The 16,625-nt window shown below is 45.9% G+C and overlaps 1 protein-coding gene across 13 annotated transcripts in view; it reads right to left on the reverse strand.

Moving 5' to 3' along the window:
- The window catches only part of LOC110502387 (ubiquitin carboxyl-terminal hydrolase 54), a 113,967-nt gene that overhangs the window by 16,156 nt on the left and 81,186 nt on the right, over positions 1-16,625 (reverse strand). For 9 of the 13 annotated variants that reach the window (XR_016490951.1, XR_016490950.1, XR_016490949.1 and 6 more), the window contains exons 3-10: positions 14,743-14,835; positions 10,272-10,406; positions 8,821-8,934; positions 8,573-8,655; positions 4,672-4,777; positions 2,732-2,878; positions 2,134-2,283; positions 18-186 (exon numbers count right to left, since the gene is read on the reverse strand). Coding sequence is in view for 9 of the 13 variants with exons in the window: in XM_090216752.1 (XP_090072878.1) it covers positions 18-186; positions 2,134-2,283; positions 2,732-2,878; positions 4,672-4,777; positions 8,573-8,655; positions 8,821-8,934; positions 10,272-10,406; positions 14,743-14,835 (997 nt within the window). In the remaining 4 variants the exon portion in view is untranslated. Of the gene's footprint in view, positions 1-17; positions 187-433; positions 1,110-2,133; positions 2,284-2,731; positions 2,879-4,671; positions 4,778-8,572; positions 8,656-8,820; positions 8,935-10,271; positions 10,407-10,598; positions 10,782-14,742; positions 14,836-14,912; positions 15,259-16,625 lie in introns of those variants that run through there. The other 4 variants (XM_036959699.2, XM_036959698.2, XM_090216750.1 and 1 more) reach the window with 4 other exon arrangements.

The following is a 16,625-nucleotide window of genomic DNA, read 5'->3' on the forward strand; positions in this document are numbered from 1 at the left end:
CGCGAGGCGTCTCGTACCCGAGTCCTCGCTGTCGTAGTAGGACCTGTTGAAGTGGTGCAGGTCCAGGCGGGAGGGCAGGTCCTGCACTGACACGGGCGTCCCCCGGGGGTCAGCGTAGAGCAGTAGCAGGGGCTGGTAGTGGCCCTTGATGCACCGAGACACCACGTCCTTCCACTTGGGCCCAATCTGCCGGGAAGAGAGGAAACTATGTCACGACTTTCCAGGGTTAGACCTGCGCATGCAGGCCCATCCCTGAAGTGAAATCTCAAAATGTTCAGGAAGAGTCGAACAGACACCCAGAAAAGTACACACAGAGCGAAGTGAGTGAGCTCACAAAAGAATGCGAGTTAGTCAAGACCACAGTACAATAGCTACTGCTAACATTAACACGACTCTGTAAGCGCCAGAGGAGCCATTTTCCAACCCCTCTTACCCCAACCTGGTTTTCCCGAATGCACAACGAACGCTCTGCCCTCGCTCAGCACAGGAATCTGTGACAGGAAGTCCCGATAGCCCTATCATATCAGAAAAGTGTGTGTGTGTGTGTATGCGTATGAGCGTATGTGTGTGTGTTTGAAAGCGCAAATGTGTGCGTGGGTCTACAGAGGTGGCCGCTTTGCTCTAGCTCTCTATTGGCCACGCCCTCCTGTCCAGCTGGCCAGATAAACAATAGAGGGATATCCTTGTTTTCAGGCCACTTTTGTCCAAACCCTCACTGGCTCACGTGCTGGCTTTACACACACACAGAGACAGAGAGAGAGAGAGAGAGAGAGAGAGAGAGAGAGAGAGAAAAGCTGCTTTGTATGCAACTGCCCAGGAGTGAACGTACAGCACAGACATTTATGTGACTAAAGCCATGATAGGAGAGAGAGGAAATGAGCGAGAGAGAAAGGAGAGAGAGAAAGGAAAGGGGAGAAAAGGGAGAGAAGAAAAGGACAGAGGAGTGGGAAGAGGGGAGACATTTTTTAAAGAAAGTGGATGGATGGAAGGTGAAAGAGCCATGCCACGGGGGGGGGGGGGGGGACTAGGTAGAGAGATAGAGAGGAAAAGAGAGAGACGGGAGAAAGGATAGGTGCGAGCCAGAGCAGTGAGAGAAGGCCCGGTGCCCACAGAGCTGTGTGTCATTTCCTACCCTCCGCCCGCTCCCAGGAGAGGTGGCGAGAGACACACACCACAGTTGGGCCAGCAGGCCAGGCATGTGGAACTAACTAACTAACGCCTCTGCTCAATGCTCCCACACCTCGTCACACAGAGAGGGGGACCTGACCTGGAACTAAAGGAGAAGCCAATCAGAACTCGCACCCATGACTGGCCACAACACTGCCGCAGTGTGAACCACCAATCAGAGTTCATCCAGATGACCTCATGTGACAGGCTTTGGGTTCCTCAGCAACGCTGCAGACCTCTCATTGTCCATGATAAGGACTGTGGCAGGTTACATGTGTCTCTCCATGAATTTTTGTACATACATGTTGATTGTTGTTTTTGATGTAAATTTTGTCTGGCCTAAATATCCCCAGTAGGATAAGAAAGTAAAGTAAACTATTCCTATGACAACTATTCCTCCTTGGGCTGTAATGACAACACAGCCTGTGTCATCGATTAAAAATGGAGCAAAAACAACCCCAGCTCGCCAGTGAGTCAACGAGCGGGTGAATAATGTAAACTCATGGCGCCGGGGTGAAATTAGCGACAAACAGGGGGCTTTGAATAGAGCCCGACGGGCCACGCTTCTGTTTAGCAATGAAAGAAAACATCAGGGAATTCGTTGTTAAAAGATGAATGTCCTCTCCCTCTTGACACAGCAACGGGAGAGAGAGACAATAAGCTGTAAAAGTGGAGGACTCTCAACTGAGAGGAGTCCACAGACACGTGTACGGCTCAATGGTCTTTCTCACAGTAACATCACCCAAGTGAGGAGCAATGTATAGCCAAACATGGCCTGTGTGATTTTCAACTGCAAAATACCGTAGGAAGAATAAAACACAGCAACTACACAGTAAAAACAAATGGTTCATGTTCATGGTCAGGATTAGGGGTAAAGGAATCCCATCCTACATTAGTGAATAAGGGCAACTTCTCTAACCATTCACCCGGATGGATTGATTTATTTCGTTTTTTTTTTTTTTTTACCTCTTTGACATGTGCGTCGTCAAAGTACATCCACTTGCGTATCTTGGTCTGGAAGAAGAAGGTGGAGTAGTGCTTGCCGTAGTAACACACCATGCCCACCAGGTAGAGCTCTGCCTGCTTGGCCTTATCATCTGTTACTCTGTAGAAGAGCTGAGGGGGACAGGGGAGAGGACTCATGTTCAGCCCCATAGGGAAACAAAAAATACACTGTCCTGCAATACTGTATAGTTAAATCATATCCCCCCCCCCCAGGGTACCCAAACAGACATTGGGAATATTGGTATCAGATTATAACACAACTCGCAGAAGTACCACTTCAGAAACGCTCCAGAGGTTCTCAAAGGTTAGCTCGCTTTTACAGCAGGTAAACACCTTGAAAAATTCATTAGCGAGGGAGATGGTGCCTGACTGTGTGTGTTGTGTCAGAGTATAGAGACATCAGACTGCTTTCTATCCACTCTGGTGTCGGTGGCTAGAAACATTACAGCACACACAACCCAGTATGGCATAACTTAGTGGTATCTTCTGAAGAAAACTGTAAGAGTGAGTGTGTGTCTCCGTGTGTGTGTGTGTGTGTGTGTGTGTGTGCGCGTCTTACATCCCCCAGGCGCAGGCAAGTGCCCAGGCTGTGGATGACGTCCTCTGCCAGGTCTGAGTGGTCAGAGTCCCACACCAGACCTATGGTGATGATCTCTGGAGAGTTCATAAGTACCCGACGAATACGCAGCTTCTCCCCACAGTTACTCTGAGGTAGGGAGAGAGAGAGAGAGAGCGAGCGAGCAGGAAGAAGAGAGCGTGTGAAGAGGAGGGTGGGAAGAAAGGTAGGGGGCAAGAGATGGAGTGGGAGAGAGAAGGGGGAAGTGAAAGAGGGGGACAAAAAGGAGACGTAAATTGAGAGTTAATAAATCACAAATATAAACCCAAAATCCTCAAACAAACAAAAAAAAACTCAAACAAAGTCTACCATGACTCATTACGTTCCGAGTTGACAGTGATCTTCATCCATTTAGCTTTTTCAGTGTTGACTATGGTTCAATTCAGAGCACCCCTCATAGTGAGCTGTGTCTGAAAAGGTCAGCTGGCTGTAGGCCAATGACAACCCCCAATTCAAGTGTCACTTCTATGCCCATCACAGAGAGACAGCCTTCCTTTAGACAGAAACTCTACCCACACACTGGGCCCAGCAGCATGTGGGGTTCCTTCATAGAAGGTTACCACAAGGACTCCTTTCACAGAGCTGATTTGGGCCAGAGCGGTACAGCGTGTGTGTTTTTGTTTGTTTGTTTGTATGTGTGTGTTTGCGAGGGAGAAGGACGCATGTCACCACATGCACCTGCCATCTTGACCTCCTTTGCCGGAGAGGGGCAAAATTCCCTCTTCTTTTGTGCGTTTCCCAGAAGTGAGGCTGGAAACAAGCGGGCGGCAGGCCCCCGGAAGGGCAACGATTGTGCACGTGCCAAATTTGACATAAACAGAGGAGACTTTCTCACAGCACAGGCGAGCACTGGGGTTTCTCACACACAGACCAGCGGGAGAAGCATCAAAGTCAGCCTATACTTAGCGAATAAAAACATATTTCTGGAAAAGGCCTGTAATTGTACAATACTGGGGCAGCTTATGTCGACTCTGGAGTTGACCGTTAGAATGACCAGAGGCTTTAATGTTTGATAAAGATAAAGCTGGGAGGGAGTATCAGAATTACAAGAGTCATGTTTGACTGGGAGATTTCACATTTTAAAACGCTAATACTTTGAGCTGCTCATGTTGATCCACCCTGGTCCTTTCAGTTCCGTTTCTAACCCAGAGATATTACAGTCGAAGCACTAAGGACTCCGTGGTGAGTTTGGCTGGCCTCAGAATGGTGTTTACTGCCCATGTGACGCCATCAAGTCCCTCTGAACCAGTCCGCCCACACTCAACACAAGCCTCGGAGTTAGATTGTGTGTGTGTGTGTGTGTGTGTGTGTGTGTGTGTGTGTGTGTGTGTGTGTGTGTGTGTGTGTGTGTGCGTGTACGCAAGTGTGAGAGTCATAATATATTTCTTGACTAAAGAATCCTAAGGACATGAATATTTAACTTTTCTTTCACCATCATAAGTAAGAATATTTCTGGTGGGAGTGTAATATCTATTGTGGCTGTAATATAGTGTAATATAGTGGCTATCACAGTTGTCGTAGAGTCCATGGTGTGGAACAAGCTTTCCCCTAACAGCATGACAGCGGAGTCCCTGTTCATCGTCCAAAAAATGCCAGAAACTCTACCTCTTCAAAGAGTATCTTAAATAAACCCCACGGCACCCCCAAGCAAAAACACTTTTTTTACCTACACTTTTCCTACTAGTACTGACTTTGTTGATAACTACTTTATTGTAGGGAAAATGTCCTTACTACGACGGTGCTATCTGGTTGTCCCACCAAGCTATCTTAAGATAGCTGCACTAATTGTAAGTCGCTCTGGATAAGAACGCAGGCTAAATGAGAACAATGTAAATGTGCATTAATGGTATGGTGTGGTAAAGGGTTCTTGTATACCAACTCACCGGACAGTTGCGTAGGTCTCCCATAGTGCTGGCGTTGCGGAGCAGCTCTCCAAACATGTCTGGTGTGGGCTTGTCTTTACACTCCAGCATCCTCACCGCCTGGTTACTGTAACACGGGGAATACACAGAACATACACAACTCAGACATCTACAGTGTGAGACAACACACACTCAGACATCTAGTCCTTGCAACACCAGGGTTGTGGGTATGATCTGTGGGCCACATATATTGTAGGGGAGAGTGGGGTAAGTTGAGCCTAAGGGTTAGTTGAGCCACCCTTGTAACTAGGAAACCATACACAAAATGAATCATGTGACCAAATATTTAGGAAGAGGTCATCATTTCATGTGAAGGAAAAAAAGTGTCAAGCATGTTAGGTCCAAAAAACGGATTTTCAAAGTCAAATTAATGCATTGTGTTATATCTAAACCAAAGTAGAGTTTTAATATTGTTTTATACATCAGTTGGGGTCTCTATAAGCTACAATATGCGGTTCTAAACATAGCACGGAAAGTGCATCCTTGTAGCTGTGTGAGCTAATATAGTCTAAATGTTTGCCATGGGGTAAGTTGAGCGAATGGCCATGGGGTAAGTTGAGCCAATGGCCATGGGGTAAGTTGAGCCAATGGCCATGGGGTAAGTTGAGCCAATGGCCATGGGGTAAGTTGAGCCAATGGCCATGGGGTAAGTTGACCCAATGGCCATGGGGTAAGTTGAGCCAATGGCCATGGGGTAAGTTGAGCCATATTTGGAGAGTTTCTCCCATTCTCCTTTGTAGATCCTCTCAAACTCTGTCAGGTTTTATGGGGAGCGTCGCTGCACAGCTATTTTCAGGTCTCTCCAGAGATGTTCGGTCGGGTTCAAGTCCGGGCTCTGGTTGGGCCTCTCAAGGACATTCAGAGACTTGTCCTAAAGTCACTCCTGCTTAGGGTCATTGTCCTATTGGAAGGTGAACCTTCACCCCAGTTTGAGGTCCTGACCTCTCTGGAGCAGGTTTTCATCAAGGAATTCTCTATACTTTGCTCCGTTTATCTTTCCCTCGATCCTGACTAGTTGCCCAATCCCTGCCGCTGAAAAACATTCCCACAGCATGATGCTACCACCACCATTCTTCACCGTAGGGATGGTACCAGGTCTCCTCCAGACGTGACGCTTGGCATTCAGGCCAAAGAGTTCAATCAGGAGGTGAAAGAAACGCACACCTGTTTAGGCTAGGTGCTGGCTAGTGGAGTAGAACAATTGAAAATAAAAGGAGAGCCGCACACTCTAGGAGCTCAGATGCAATAATTTAATAACCTAATATCCAACGTTTCGACAGACAAGCTGTCTTCATCAGGGACAACTTGTCTGTCGAAATGTTGGATATTAGGTTATTAAATTATTGCATCTGAGCTCCTAGAGTGTGCGGCTCTCCTTTAATTTGTAAAGAGTTCAATCAGACCAGAGAATCACTCAGAGAGTCCTTTAGGTGCCTTTTGGCAAACTCCAAGCAGGATGTCATGTTCCTTTTACTGACCACTACCATAAAGGCCTGATGGGTGGAGTGCTGCAGAGACGGTTGTCCTTCTGGAATGTTCTCCCATCTCCACAAAGGAACTCTGGAGCTCTGTCAGAGTGACCATCGTGTTCTTGTTCACCTCCGTGACCAAGGCCCTTCTACCCCGACTGCTCAGTTTGGCGGGGCAGCCAACTCTAGGAAGAGTCTTGGTGGTTCCAAACTTCTTCCATTTAAGAATGATGGAGGCACTGTGTTCTTGGGGACCTTCAATGCCACAGACATTTTTTGGTACCCTTCCCCAGACCTGTGCCTTGACACAATCCTGTCTCAGCGCTCTATGGCTCTATTCAACCTTATGGCTTGGTTTTTTCTCTGACATGCACTGTCAACTGTGGGACCTTATATAGACAGGTGTGTGCCTATCCGAATCATGTCCAATCAATTGAATTTACCACAGGTGGACTCCAATCAAGTTGTAGAAACATCTCAAGGATGATGAATGGAAACAGGATGCACCTGAGTTTAGTTTTGAGTCTCATAGGGTTTGAATAGTAAGGTATCTTTTATATATATATATTATTAGCTAAATGTCTAAAAAAAAAAATCACTTTGTCATTATGGGGTATTGCGTGTAGATTGATGAGGATTTGTATATATTTCATATATTTCAGAATAAGTCTGTAAAGTAACAAAGTGTGGAAAAAGTCAGGGGTTCTGAATACTTTCCGAATGCACTGTATATTGACAACAACAAAAATGATGAACAAGAACCTGTGCGAAAGAGAGGCTATGATATTGTAGCAGAGGCACATAATGTCTTATCTTATGACATGGAGTCTGAGCTTGCTAAACATATCCAGAATTTTGCGGCCCAGTTTCATGGGCTTAGTATCCTCAAATGCATGAATTGGCACATCGAAACAACATCCCTGTCCCATACAACTGGTTGAGAAATGGAAGGGGAAGTGATATTGAACAGAGAGATCGACATGTATATCTGAATGTAGGCATACATTTAAGAGACACAATATACCACACCTCCCAGTCCATGAATTCAACTTTGACCTACCAGCACCACCAACCTCTGTCACAGGACACTATCACCCACTTACCCCAAGGTGGCTCAAATGTAGATATCTTTTGTTAGAAATAACACTATATTTCCCTTGACGTAGTGATGCTGAATGTAAAAAATGGCTCAACTTACCCCACTCCACCCTACAGACTGTGTTAAATGTAAGCATCTTTCAGATAAAAACATCCTTCTAAAATAGAGAGCACTACAGCTACAGCCTTAACACTGGTACTACTGATCATGTGACTGCAGGGCCTTAGACCAGTCCTTTGACTACAAGGTGACTCTTTGTTCCGTTCCCATTCTCTCCAGGTCTCTCTGGGGCTCTGTCAAAGACACTCCAGGGTTATACTGTAACTCTGTGCTCTGGTGCAGGAGAGAGGCCTGTTATTGGCATATAAACCGTTGTCAGGATACAACATACTCCTCTGAGGGTTATGGGGGGGGAGTGGGTGCGTGTGTCTGTGTGTGTGTGTGTGTGTGTGTGCGCGTGTGTGTCTGTGTGGGTGTGTCTCTAACAGATAGAGAGGGGCTGGTGTTTCAGGATGTTGGGCTCATATCAGGGCCAAATAGCGTTGAGGAATTAGATAGAGCCCACACAGTACACCTAACAGACTAATCACATGGAATATTATTGTAGACACTTCATCACTTTTGCATAAGAAGTTTGCTCATAACATAACAAGCACTCTGGGCTGACTGGCTGGCTGCTACAGCAGACGAAGAGACTGAGACTGGTGTTGGGCTCTCCTGAGGGCTTCGCTGCAGACATCGCCACAGCTGGAGACGCAGGCAGGCAGCCCCTGGCTCACTACAGCTAGTCCGCAGCCTAACGGAGGGAATGCAGGTGATTCATCCCTCCTTCCTCCTCCCACAGCCCAGAGAGGTTTGGTGGACAGCTCATACTGCCACAATGAAGAAAGCTATTACCCGTTCCTAGGCGACCTGATATCTAACCTAGCGGGTTACTTCTCTTTAGAGGAGGAGAGAGAAAGCACATTCGGTCACCATTGTGTCTCTAGGTCGAGAGAGCGTTGATTTTTTGTTGTTGCTCTGCTCCGTGGAAAAGAGACCGGAAAAGCTTTTCAGTCTATCATCTGTTTGCGGAGTGAATGGAGCAAAATTCAATTGGAGAGCAGTGCCCATCAACTTTCACTTTCGTATAAAATGTGCGCCTATGTATGGTGTTAGTCAACTAGTCCGAACTGGTCCGAACAGGTCAGAAGGAACCCCCTCGGAACTAGTCTGAACCATTCAGAACATCAGTCAGATCTAGGCAGAACCAGTCAACTCAATGCTGTTTTCCCAAGTCAAAGGATTTACTCACCAGAGGGAGGTGGTGGAGATGTAGTGCACCATCTGAATGAATGGCAGTGGGTCAGAGGAGGCCCCACAGCTGCTACACACACACTGCAAACATACAAAGAGTTACACCACTAAGATAAGCACAGCTGGCTTGACTTCAGTTAATGACATAGAAATGGATGGGGGGGAGGGGGTGTCAATTCTGAGATGAAAAGAAAATGGATTGACTGATCATCTAAATAAGTTACTGAGGCTTGTGTTTGTGCTGACCTGTTCGAAGAGCGTCATGGCAAACTTCTGGTGTGGGATGCAGTGCTTGGCTGTGCAGATGTCCTCTTTGGTCTCGTCTGAGATGTGGAAATGAATCCGCATTAGGATGTTCTCCTGTGGGGGCAACAGTTAGAGACAGTCATGTTGGCTTTATTCCTGTTTGTGTTTGTGTGTGTAAGCAAGTGTGTATGCGCTTGCCCACATGTGTTGTTAACGGAATCACATTACTACGTCATGACAAAACCAACACACAAAGAAAATATCCTCGAGAAAATCTTGAGAAAACTTATATTGCTTAAAGGAATAATCCACCTATAAACTATCTTTTGATATATTTTTAAAAATTAATCTACTGTTGATGCAGTCTCAAAATGTTTTGCACGTCAGCAATCATGTCTTCAAGACATAAGGACTTTCAAAATGCAAATTGTAACTTGCCACATCATCATGATGATGCATCTACAATTCGATTTTTGAAAGTCCTATATCTTGAAAACTTGATCACTGAGATGGAAAACATTTTGGGACTGCATCAACAGTGGATTAATAAACACAAATATAGTTTTTGAGTGGATTACTGTTTTAAACTCAGTGAAGCAGCAAGGTGCTGCACTGCAAAACACACAGAGGCTCTGGTTGGCCATCCTGAGCTAATTTACTGGGTGATTTATCACTCTAACTGCAGGCAGGAGCCCTCGGAGCGGTGGGAGTTCTGTAGCACTGCAGAGAGAGGGTCACCACGGGGAGGTTCCAATGTACACTTAGCATCTGCCTCAGCCCACCATCCCACCGCCTCCGGAATGCAGCCGCAGCCAAATACCCAGAATAATACTAATAAAAAAAACAACCCAAGTTGCAGTTTCCGTATGTTCTCGCTTGTCAGCAGAACATAAAGAGAAGTGGAGAGAGAGGTTGAGAGGAGAGAATAGGCCCAGGGAGGGAACAATCCTCTGGCTGGCTGCCTAGCTGCGTTGCTTATAAAATGAGCTAGTCAGGGGGGAAAAATGGCAAAGTTTCTTTCTTTGTGGTAGTGTGGTAGAGGCTGGGTGGACTGCTTACTGTCACTGGGATCAGGGTAAAAGCCTTGTAGAGAGCTCTGCACTGCAACTTCCCAGAGACAAAAACACTTCCCACACTTTTCCTTTGTTCTCCCAAAGTAAATAGTGTCCCCAGCCATTGTTTTCTAAATATTACGGCATGGCAAAAATCAGATTTTTAAACATGGAACATTTTGTTATGAGATCACTTTTAGCAGATCTCGTAGCTCTGTTCTGTTTGCTAAGTGTGTAGGTGTATTAGAAGAGAGAGAGCAGGAGTGGAAGAATGAAGGGTAATGGACGTGGGGAAGTGAGGGATGAGGTAAGTCATGGAGGAATAAGTAAGCTGAGAGAGTAATAGTGAGGGGGTAAAGTAGGAAGAAGTGGAGGAGCAAAGGGAGGGTTGTCTCTTACGAAGCACTCTGCAGCGTCGTCCATGATGCCCAGCTGGAAGCGCTGTTCGTCCTGGAAGGTCTTGGCCAGAGCGCTGCGGAGCGCGTCAGATGGCAGCACCTTCTCACTGCTGAACTGGAACTGAGCAAAGATACTCTAGAAACAACAAGAGACACAGTAACACAGCGGGGTCAACAACAGCGTAACACTCTGGAATAACAGGAATGGACTCAACAGAAAGTATTCACGGATTGTACAACGAAATGATACATTCACAGGGTTCACATAGGGTTCACCGCAACTGGAAGGGGGTCAATATCATTTATATCAAGGTAACACTAATTTCACCTCTTCACTGTTGACGTCGAGACTGCTGTTTTGCAGATAGTATTTAATGAAGCTGCCAGTTGAGGACTTGTGAGGCGTCTGTTTCTCAAACTAGACACTCTAATGTACTTGTCCTCTTGCTCAGTTGTGCACTGGGGCCTCTTACTCCTCATTCTATTCTGGTTAGGGCCAGTTTGCACTGTTCTGTGAAGGGAGTAGTACACAGTGTTGTAAGAGATCTTCAGTTTCTTGGCAATTTCTCACATGGAATAGCTATAATTTCTCAGAACAAGAACAGACTGATGAGTTTCAGAAGAAAGTTCTTTGTTTCTGGCCATTTTGAGCCTGTAATCGAACCCACAAATGTTGATGCTCCAGATACTCAACTAGTTTAAAGAATGCCAGTTTTATTGTTTCTTTAATCAGACAGCAGTTTTCAGCTGTGCTAACATAATTGTAAAAGTTTTTTTTAATGATCAATTAGCCTTTTAAAATGATGAACTTGGATTTGCTAACACAATGTGCCATTGGAACACAGGAGTGATGGTTGTTGATTATGGGCCTATGTAGATATACCGTAAAAAATCTGCTGTTTCCAGCTACAATAGTCATTTACAACATTAACAATGTCTACACTGTATTTCTGATCAATTTGATGTTATTTTAATGGACAAAAAGTTTGCTTTTCTTTCAAAAACAAGGATATTTCTAAGTGACCCCAAACTTTTCAACGGTGGTGTATACTGTTGAAGTCGGAAGTTTACATACACCTTAGCCAAATACATTTAAACATTTTCACAATTCCTGACATTTAATCCTAGTAAAAATTCCTTGTCTTGGGTCAGTTAGGATCACGACTTTATTTTAAGAATGTGAAATGTCCGAATAATAGTAGAGAGAATGATTTATTTCAGATTTAATTTATTTCATCACATTCCCAGTGGGTCAGAAGTTTACATTCACTCAATTAGTATTTGGTAGCTTTGCCTTTAAATTGTTTATCTTGGCTCAAACGTTTCGGGTAGCCTTCCACAAGCTTCCCAAAATAGGTTGGTGAATTTTGGCCCATTCCTCCTGACAGAGCTGGTGTAACTGAGTCAGGTTTGTAGGCCTCCTTGCTCGCACACGCTTTTTCAGTTCTGCCCACCCATTTTCTATGGGATTGAGGTCAGGGCTTTGTGATGGCCACTCCAGTACGTTGACTTTGTTGTCCTTAAGCCATTTTGCCACAACTTTGGAAGTATGCTTGGGGTCATTGTCCATTTGGAAGACCCATTTGCAACCAACCTTTAACTTCCTGACTGATGTCTTGAGATGTTGCTTCAATATTTTCCAACCTCATGATGCCATCTATTTTGTGAAGTGCACCAGTCCCTCCTGCAGCAAAGCACCCCCACAACATGATTCTGCCACCCCTGTGCTTCACGGTTGGGATGGTGTTCTTCGGCTTGCAAGCCTCCCCCTTTTCCCTCCAAACATAACAATGGTTATTATGGCCAAACGGTTCTATTTATGTTTCATCAGACCAGAGGACATTTCTCCAAAAAGTACGATCTTTGTCCCCATGTGCAGTTGCAAACTGTAGTCTGTCTTTTTTTATGGTGGTTTTGGAGCAGTAGGTTCTTACTTTCTGAGCGGCCTTTCAGGTTATGTTGATATAGGACTCGTTTTACTGTGGATATAGATACTTTTGTACCTGTTTCCTCCAGCATCTTCACTAGGTCCTTTGCTGTTGTTCTGGGATTGATTTGCACTTTTCGCACCAAAATACGTTCATTTCTAGGAGACAGAACGCGTCTCCTTCCTGGGCGGTCCCATGGGGTTTACATGTCCTAACCGGCTTGCCAAAACTATAGTTTGTTAACAAGAAATTTGTGGAGTGGTTGAAAAATGAGTTTTAATGACTCCAACCTAAGTGTATGCAAACTTCTGACTTCAACTGTATATACACACACACACACACACACACACACACACACACACACACACACACACACATACTTTGGGTATAATGTCTATATTTATGTTGCAGGGCGCATTTGAAAAAGTATGTCTTCCCTGTTTTAAATCATGTATTTCCATTTTCTCAGACAAGAACACCCTGAACAAGGTGAGTGTTTATTGGGCAAGCGAACATAAACACACGTAAAGGCACACAAACATGCGCACCCACTAACACAAACATGCGCGCACACACACACACACACACCTGCCTTGCCGCTGCACCTCAACCTATCTTGCGTACGGAAGAGAGAGAGAGAGAGAGAGAGAGAGAGAGAGAGAGAGAGAGAGAGAGAGAGAGAGAGAGAGAGAGAGAGAGAGAGAGAGAGAGAGAGAGAGAGAGAGAGAGAAGAGGTGGGTGAGGTGAGCTGAGGGAGAGAGAACAGGAGAGGCAGAAAAGGAGGTGGGGAGAGGATAAATTATCATAGCCTTATAATTCTGCTCAAATTAAATGCCTGGCCGAAATGCCCTGTAATCGACCCTTCAAATGAGCCCTGGTAATTCTGATAAGGCTGAGACATCAAGGGAGAGAGGGAGAGAAAGAGAGAAGGAGAGAGGAAGACCAGAAGCAGGAAGGGAGGGAGGGAGAGGAAGATGGAGGCAAGGGGAAAGAGCACAGGGAGAGATGGAGAGAGCAGAGGGGAGAGTGAATGGGAGGGAGAGAGAGATGGAGGGAGAGAATGAAAGAGCAGAGAGAGGGAGAGAGATGGAGTGCAAGAGTGAAAGAGAGAGAGCAAGGGCAGAGGGAGCAACAGAAGTACACTTAGGCCTACATTTCTGACCATGACTCTGAGGTAGACACTGGTGTGAAATCAAATAACCTGTCACAGTCAAAAGGACCAGACCTAGTCAGTCAGTAGCTAAAAGATGGCCTCGTTAAACTCACGGGGCTCTGTCGCTCTCCAAGTCCAGCCTGCTAGCCAGATCCAGCTGCTCTTAGCTATGCCTGCCACGCAGACCGTGTGTGAAACAGAGGAACCAGACATGCCTTCAAATATCACCATCGAACCCCTCCGATGGGCCATGCAGCCCTAAGCATCGCAGATCATCAAACCACTCAGTTTCACAAGAGCCCATTTAAATCTGCATTTGGGTGTGAACATTGCACACGGCTGAGTGTGTGGAGTGCCATCCTACAGCCACTCAAAAGGCATTTCCGCACCCTCGACTGTCTCCTCTGGTACGTATGAGAGTGTGAAACTTGCCTCTTCATTAAGATGGAATCAATGACTCAAACCAGGAAAATCAAACCTGCTGGCCCACAGAATGAGTCTTGTGGTGTAATGGAAGTAAGCTTAGTGGCAAAGCTAGTCTGGTTCTGCCAGCCAGCCAAAGAGACAGACAATCAGAAATTGATTTGGAATGAATAACAGAGAGTCAGTTACAGAGTAAGACTAAAGTTAGAGAGACCACCCTCACACAGACAGGAAGACAGACAGGAAGACAGACAGGAAGACAGACAGGAAGACAGACAGACAGACAGACAGACAGACAGACAGACAGACAGACAGACAGACAGACAGACAGACACTTACACAGAGACAGACAGATGGTCGCGGTGAGACATATAGAGATGGTCATTGGTCACTAGGGGTGGCCCAGTTGTGCTATTTGAACGATCATTCCGATTACCGCAGTCATTTGGCAAATAACACACAGAGAGAGAGAGAGTGGGGGGGGGGGGGGGGGTAAAGCCATTGATCTACATTCAGCGGCCTGTCCAGCTCAAATCAAATGTATTCAAATCCAATTTGATTGGTCACATAGCAGATGTTATTGCAAAATGCTTGATCAGAGAGAGATCAATGGTCCATAATAATCCATAACCACTGGCCAGACATCCAACCACTGTCTATCCACACCAGGGGAGATGGCTTAATTACTGACATGTTAAGACATAAATATTCACATCCCAGAACTCCCATTCAAAATCATGGTCATCTCTTAGCTTAAGAACTAAATTGACAGAAGTAACTTGAAAACAATGACGTATTTGATCAACTTACTGTTGAAAATAAAATACAATAGTCCAATACCAAAAGAACCATCCTCTATCTGCATTCTTTGGTAGGCATTACATGGAAAGGATTCATTAATAAGTGAACCACCTGTTCTCCACCCCCAGGCCTCCCTCTCATCTCCACCCACAGGTCTAGCCTCTTACCTTCAGGGCACAGAATATACACGAGTCCTCCATGCACTTGTGTGTGGTCAGCTGCCGGAAGCTCCGCCGAAAGATGTCCAGGTGCCACAGGACCTGTGGAAAAGGCGAGAAGAGTGAGACAAAATGACATACAAATGCTCCTCAAGTCGGACCTCACAACTCCGGATCACCTGATTTCTAAATGGAATCTCCTGAGCAAACAACAGAAAGCTGCTGTAAAGGAAACGCTACGGGAGCGTGTGACAAGCATTTGCTTCTCTGCGTCGCCTGCTGTTGACTTTCCCACCCTCCATAAGTGCCAAGGCTTTGCTCCAAAAGTCTAAGCTTTCCGCAGATTCAAAACCCTTAGAGAGAGCACGGCATGTCTATCTGTGGAAATCTAAAGTTCTCTAAAGCCAGTGGAATTCCCTCGCTAACTCGTACCTGATGCTAAAGGATGTCCCTCCCTGAATTTGAGGTTTGTTACACAACCACAGTGGAGCCCACTGCTGTCCTGTCCAATCCCCTGTTGGCTCTGAGAGCCCACCACTGCTGCACTAGCCCAAACCCGTCCAATAGGAACAAGAGCAGGTCCTGTCCAATCAGATCCCTGATGCCTCCCAGACTCTTAATCCCCTCAGCAGGGGAGGAATCCTGCACGCCTCACCAAGGGTTATGGGAAGAAGATGAAGAAAGAAAGAGAGAGGGGGAAGCGAGACGGACAGAGGGAGCCAGAGAAAGAGAGTATGTGATAGACCGCGGGATAAGGGAGAGAAGGTGGGATAGAGACAGAGAGCGACAGAGAGAGAGAGAGAGATAGAAAGAAAGAGAGAGAGAGAGAGTGTGTGTGTGAGAGAGCACCAGGCCCATCACTTTGAGGAATGTACGCTTGCCCAGGTCGGGCTGAGATGCTGGGTGTCAGCGGAACAAACGCGGCCCTTGCAGTTTCCCGTCGGGAGGCTCCCTGGCATACCATCTTCCATCTGGCACCCTGCCTGAGCAGCCCAAGGGGAACGGAGGTCCAGGGCCCACCCCCACCTATTCAGTGTCTAACAGCGCCCACGCCATGGTCCTGCTGCCACGTCCACACACCACCGAGCTGAATTATAGACAGCCCTGTCAGTCTCTGTTAACCTGAACTTCCATCTTCTCTCTCTGTTCCCCCTGTCCCAGACACTACCTATGTGCAGTATCCCTTTACCTAAAAATGCCTCTCATCGACTCGCCTATCATTCCACCAAACAATGCTTGACAATCTTCCCACCAATCACAATCCACCCAAAATAGTCACCCTATACCTTACAGTACTTTATTAGTTTCTACAGTGGTGGAAAAGCTATTTAAACTTTTCCATAAGAATTTCAAACTAAAACATGGTTTCAATCAAATGAAACATCAATCATGATCCACCCAATTGTCACCCTATACTGTGCACCGATACATTTCTGCAGCGATAGAAACAGCTATCCAAACTTTCCCATGGGTATTGAAACTAAAACATGGCTTCAATTTAAACTCAAACAATATTAGTAGAGATACAGTGAGCGTGGTCAGGCATGTGTCATGTCTCAGCGAGCAGCAAGTCTGGAGCATCTGTTTCAGCACTAGTCCGCAGCGAAGCAGCTTAATAGCAATCAAACAGCACTGATCGTGACTCCAAATGTCAATATAACTGACCTCTGACAGTTTCTGCAAGGCAAAGGACTCCTCCAGCACAGTGAGAACCAACGACTCTTATCGGTGTATGCCTCCTCAGGCATCAATATACAATCTGTCAACGTGTGTGATAAAACCCTATCATGGTCACAACATTTTAAAGTACATTAGTTTTTTTTTTTTAAATGTACAGCTGGTGTATAAGATGGTTGCCGGGAGAAGTAGTAAAAAGTGCTCAGGCGGTTTGA

This window comes from Oncorhynchus mykiss, chromosome 23, assembly GCF_057628025.1.
Source record: "Oncorhynchus mykiss isolate SJ-2025 chromosome 23, ASM5762802v1, whole genome shotgun sequence".
NCBI lineage: Eukaryota > Metazoa > Chordata > Actinopteri > Salmoniformes > Salmonidae > Oncorhynchus > Oncorhynchus mykiss.